The sequence below is a fragment of the Rhizophagus irregularis genome, chromosome 6 (genome assembly GCF_026210795.1).
Source record: "Rhizophagus irregularis chromosome 6, complete sequence".
Lineage (NCBI taxonomy): Eukaryota > Fungi > Glomeromycota > Glomeromycetes > Glomerales > Glomeraceae > Rhizophagus > Rhizophagus irregularis.
In genome coordinates, this window is record NC_089434.1 from 4,375,979 (window position 1) to 4,382,116 (window position 6,138).

The 6,138-nt window shown below is 32.2% G+C and overlaps 1 protein-coding gene across 1 annotated transcript; it reads left to right on the plus strand.

Annotated features, from left to right (window-relative positions):
* Positions 1-2,329: 2,329 nt before the first annotated feature.
* OCT59_026644 (uncharacterized protein) lies at positions 2,330-5,817 on the plus strand (the record flags this gene model as incomplete). Its single annotated transcript, XM_066143306.1, has 4 exons — positions 2,330-2,557; positions 2,692-3,351; positions 3,452-4,735; positions 4,816-5,817. The coding sequence occupies 4 exons, from the start codon at positions 2,330-2,332 to the stop codon at positions 5,815-5,817; spliced, it is 3,174 nt and encodes a 1,057-aa protein (XP_065992837.1).
* Between the last annotated feature and the right edge of the window lie 321 nt (positions 5,818-6,138).

The window sequence follows — 6,138 nt, forward strand, 5'->3', positions numbered from 1 at the left end:
AAATCCAATCACTAGATTAATTTCCGAAATTAAAAAAATATTAATGGTTTTTGTGTAATAACTCTGTCAATATTGATCCTAGAAAGACGATCTTACTACCATTCGATTCGTCTTGATGAGACGAATCTAATGGCATAAGATACATCGAAATCCAATCACTAGATCAATTTCCGAAATAAAAAATATTAAATGGTTTTTAAGTAATTACTCCGTCAATATTGATCACAGAGAGATGAGCTTACCATCATTCGATTCGTCTCGATGAGGCGATTCCAACGAGCTATAAATCGTCATTTTACAATCACTAGGTACCGAGAAATCTAGCAAAATGTTAATGGCGCAGTAAACGTAAATCAAGAAATATTATAATGCCGATGTTTAACATTTTGTTGAATAACTCGTCAGTCAGTGATCGGAAAAGGATAAAACTACCACTAGGGTTGGTCACCCTATCTCGGTGGTTAATCACTGAGACCCTCATTAAGCCTGAGTATGGTGAGGTCGCAGGTTCGATTCCCTTGACCACGGAAATAAAAAAGAATTTTACTGCGGACGCTACAACCAATAGCGTGAAGGTACAGGGATTAGTGTAGTTGGACTGCATCATGGTGAATTAGTGTGTACGGTTAGGCCGCACATTTCAACTAAGGGTCATAGTGTCCTTCTAACGTTCCCTATGAGGCCATTGGCATGTGCGCAGTCCTGTCCTTAAGGTCACTACTATACCTTGGGGGGACTTCCTGTCTGGGTGGTCACTCCACGATACCACTTGAAGTCAGTAATGGCTAGATGGTCGTCCTAGATGGTAAAGCTGAGAGTGCAATGTTTTAGTGGTAGTTAGACCTTCTGTTAGGTCTTAGACCAACCAAGGTGTTCGTGCACAGAACAAGTAGCATGGTTATGGGGTTCGATTCCTATTCCTTGGGTCCTGGTTGGTGATCCCTGATGGTTGATACCCACCATAAGGGGTGATCCTAGACAGATGCCTGCTACTTCCTGTCCAAATGGTCACTACAAAGTATACCACTTGGGTAAACAACTGTACTATCGGTGCTAGGTAATCGTGGGCTGTAGTGGCCTTTAAGTGAGACTTAGTACCTAAAATGGTGGTATGGAAGGGTACTAAATGGTTGATGTTACCTGTCGAAAGTCCTCCATGAAAGTAGGTGCTCTCTAAAGGTCGTAAAATAAATTGAGTACCAGTATCATGCAATGGGTATAGGATGAGTAGGCGGCGTGTACCTAGCTTCAGATCAGCCTAAAGTGGCCCGATGGGGGATGTCTTCTCTAGTGGTGCTGTTACCTGAGGAATTAAGTACTCGGTATAATGGTTGCCCAATGAAGATGATAGGACTAAGGTTGCTTGTCTAAACCTCTTCAAAATCCTACGATTAGTTTCGTCAAAATTTTACTATAGATTTATTATAGTTTCAGCAGAGTTTTGGCAGTTTCGGCATTTATAATAAGTTTCGGCAGTTTCACCTTTTTCCAAAGTTTCGCCAGTTTTTTAATATAACTTTAATATAGTTTCGGCAGAATTTTGCTTTTTGGCGAAATGCCATCTTGCCTAAACCCCTAGGTTTCGGCAAGCAACCTTAGATAGGACACAGACCTGAGATTAGTCTCAAAAAGAGGCAATGGGTGGTCTGGCCATAAACACTAGCAAAGGAAAAGGATAAAACTACCACCATTCGATTTGTCTCAGTGAGACGATTCTAACAAGCTATAATACATCTTTGTACAATTATTAGATGCCAAGTTATTTAATATATTTTTTATATAACTGTGATTATAAACGGTTCTTTTTAATATAAGATTTTTGAGGACAGGTGTGATAGTGACTATAGATAGATTGTGACTATATCAGTCAGTGGAAATGTCCCCAAAAATTAAATCAAATTTTATTTAATATGTTTGACAATATAAAAATTCTAGCGTAGCATTGTCTTCAACTATATAGTGTGTATATATAATTTAAAGTTAGCTAAAATTAGTTAAATCAATTAAAATTGCCGATCAATAAATCATAATTCTGGCCAAATTTTTGTTAATTTTGGCCAATTGCGTAATGCCAGCCTAAATTTCATTAAAATGAAATAATGCAGGTCAAATGTAACACTGCATTTACACAATGTAACGTCTCTAACTCAAATAATAAAAGTAAAACTTAATGACCACTTTTACAATCTTATTGAAAAAAATTTCGCAAAAGTTGTTGTTAAAGGGTTGCATTTCTCAGTTACATTTTGCCTATTTTTAGTGACTAAAAAAAATATAAACTGAAATATCCCAATATAATCGCCCTCTTTTTTTACCGTTTATTGTAAATATGTCAGAAGAAGAAAGTTTTGACGAAATTAGTGAGTCTGAAAGAGTTTCACTAAAGTTTAATGAAATAATAAATTATATTAATGATAATACTGATAATACTAGTGCCTTTAGTGACATAGACTTCGAAGAACTTGAGGATATTGATGAGAAAATCAAAGAACACGAAATTTGTGATGAAATGGATAAAGTTATAGACGATTTAGAACAACAAAAATTTACATCATGTGTAATTATTGATTACATGGAGGAAAATTTCGGCAATGTGAAGGAACAGGAAAATTAAGACAACTTCGCAATTTAATTGGCACATGGCAAGTTGATAGGGATGCTATTAAGGAGGTTGATGGTATTTTATCGAAGTTAGGAGTATGTGATTCACACTTTCAATTTGACAATAAATATTTACATCAATCATCAAGTAAAAAAATTAAAGATTTTAATAAAGGAATTATTCAATGGCGTCGATGTATTTCTTGCAATAAATATGTAACTTTCTTTTCCAGAGGTGCAGGATGCGCTATACATTCTTGGTATTTAAATAAGAAAAATATTCAAGTACCATGTATTGGACAATATAAGTGTGAGGCATTACAATCATATCCAAATTTATGTAATCGAGCTTATGAGAATATTAAAAGATCTCAAAGCATTTGTTGCATATGCTATGAAAATTTAGGAGGGCATGTTCACCACCGCTCTGGAGTTAGAGGAAAGAGTGCAACAACGTGTATTACCGAAAAGTTACATGAAGGTGATATAACAAAAGGACTTGAATTTATAGGAAATTTATTAATAAAAATTGCACAAATGGATAATAATGAAATTAAAAAAAATATTTTAGTTAAAACTTTTGAAATTCTTCGTCCACTAGCATCTAATGATGATTTTGATACCACAATTCCGATTCCAATAACTAGAACGTCAATAAATTATGAAGAACAAGAAAAAATTATTCTTGATAAACCTCCTACTTTATTTATGATAAAATTTCTTTTTATAAAAATTTATAAAGAAAAAGAAGTTAAAAAAAATGAAATTAATAATTATAAGGCAAATATTTCTTATTTTTTTTTTAAAAAAAAATATTTTTAATTTTAATTATTTTTTATTTTTTTAACAGGAATTTGGATGTACATTAGGACAAAAATTATGGGACTCACGATTAAATATCTATTCAAAAAAATCTGCTATAGAATCTCCACAAACTATTCAAGAATATTATAATGCTTTCCCAAAATTTTTGAATGATTTTTTTTCTGGAATGATTAATGAATTATATCAGAAAAAGATGAAAGTATGCAATATTAAACGAAAAAAACATCACAAATTACCAAAAATTATAATTCCAGAAGAAATAACAAAAACTGTAACATTTATAATATCAATATTATTAAATCTAGCTTTTCCTCAACTGAAAGTTTGGCTACCTCGAATTTTAGCTAGTTTTAGTCGTATGCCACGATTATTAGGCTATTTTCGACAATTATTGAAAGTTTGCCATGTAATATCTCATACAGATCGACGTGAACGACAACTTGCAAATATTAGAATGGATACAACAGATCCATCAAAACGTCTAATTAAAGGAAATAATATTTGGAATTTAGCTATCATCGATAATATCGATTTTAAAGAAAAAACCTTCAAATTTGGTAATATTTACGATGTTACTCGTGGCAGTTCTCATGCAACCCTTCGAATGGCTTTTCAAATTCAGTTGCCAATTGAAGTAAAAACTGGTCCAGAACAGGTTATTGAATTAACTGCTGAAACCTTATTATTCGGAATGAATCAGGGTGTTGAGAATACATTAACAATATTTCAACAAATCATATGTAAATTGTTAAATTTTAAAAAAATTAATGAAGAATTCACATATAATACGAATTTCAATGCAGAAACAATTAAACATGAAATACTTAATAAGTTAGATTATGGATCTTGTGGTGAATCTCCCAATATTGTAATCCTAGAACCAGGATCAAATCCAAATTCAGATGAAGAAATATTCCATGTTGCCGAAATGTATAAGAAAGATTTTGCAATGGAAAGTGATTCTTTTCTAGATATTGTAGCAGATGAAGCAATATTTCGCCGATTAATTAAATGTCGAGAAAAATGGCCATATATAAGACCTCTTTTAGGTCAGTGGCATACATCCAAGGACTTTTGTTCAGTATTATTGGTACTATTCTCTAGTTATGGACTATTAAGTCTAGCATCCCGTCTAGGTGTTCATTTTTTGGATAAGTTTGAATCTGCAATAGATTATCACTCAACAGCACGGGTATTAGATCTTATATGGGTGGCAGTAGGAGTAGCAATAAATATATACGTTAATAAAAAAGAAATATTATTTTCTGAAATAATGAATGATGAAAAAAACAAGCACATTTGTCTTAAGGTAATCATTTTATTAAATTAACAACACAGACACTTTTTTTTCTAAAAAAATTAATATATTTATATTTCACTTGTATTCAGATCTGGTATTTGTATTATAAATGGGCTGGAATTTGGAAAGCTCATCGGATGGGAATGCGCGTTGGAAATTTTGGATTACAACGAGATTCATTATCTGCAGCTGGACCCCTTTATGCAAGTGCGGCAAAATCAAACTATACAACGGCTATTGCACATTTTCTTGCCACTATAGCAGCTCATCCCCAATTAGAAGAAAAATTAAATCATTGTAGTGCTTTCAAAATTCCACATGATATTGATGGTGGTCTACATCACGTTTGTTTTGGATTTGATGAGGCCCTTGAGACATTTGGAGTAAGGTTTATCAAAGGAAATGTAAGTGGAAATGTTATTGACGAAAAAAATCTTAAAAATCAAATAAAAGCATCCCAAAGTGAAAGAGAAAGAATAGATCTTTTAATGAGTGAGTATATTAATGATAATTCAATTTCACATAGTGAAAGGGCAATTAAATTACGCCAAGAGTCCTTATGGGAGCTCGTTAACGATCTAGTAGCAATATTTGAAATGGATAATCCATTATCCCACCAATTATTTCAAAAATATAAACCTACAGAAATTCATCAGGAGGGGCTTGATCGTCTTATTGCATGCTATCCAAATGGATTAGAAAGAATTAAAGGAATATATCGACAGGAAGTTTTAAAGATAGAAAATAGAAATACTAAAGGTAGAAGAGCGGTAGGAGTGGTTAGAACGAAAGTAAAAGATTACAATAACCAAAAAAAATCAATCAATCAATCTGTTACCATGTCTTTGCAATCACAACAAAGAGATACAGATGAAATTTTGAATGAAGACTACCTACCCGATACAACCAATCCACAACTTAAACAAAAAAAGCATCGAACTACTAAGGAGAAGATGGAAATACTTTCTGCATTGAAAGTATATAAAGATAAACTGCCAGACGATGCTATTTCTTCTGTTTGTGAACATTTGTCAGAAATTTGGACTAAAAAAAAAGTAAGGGAGTGGTGGAATTATCATAAGGACAAATAAAATGCGCTTTTTTCCTAATAAAAAAATATTTATTTGTGTTAGTTATATGCTTAATTTAACTAATATTATTGCAATAAACCAAAAATTCTGCAATTGTCATAAAAATTACTATCCCAATCACCTTTTTACGCTTAAGTAACTTGATCGGGCGTAAAAAATTGCATATAATTAGTAATATAAAATAAAGTTTAACGTTTGTTTAAGGGTTGCATCTGGGAGATAAAACCAAAAAAATAGGAGAAAAGCAGCTATAATAAAGTTTTTTGTAAAAGTATTGTATTATGAAAAAAAACATTGAAGAGTGTAGACGAAAATATAAAA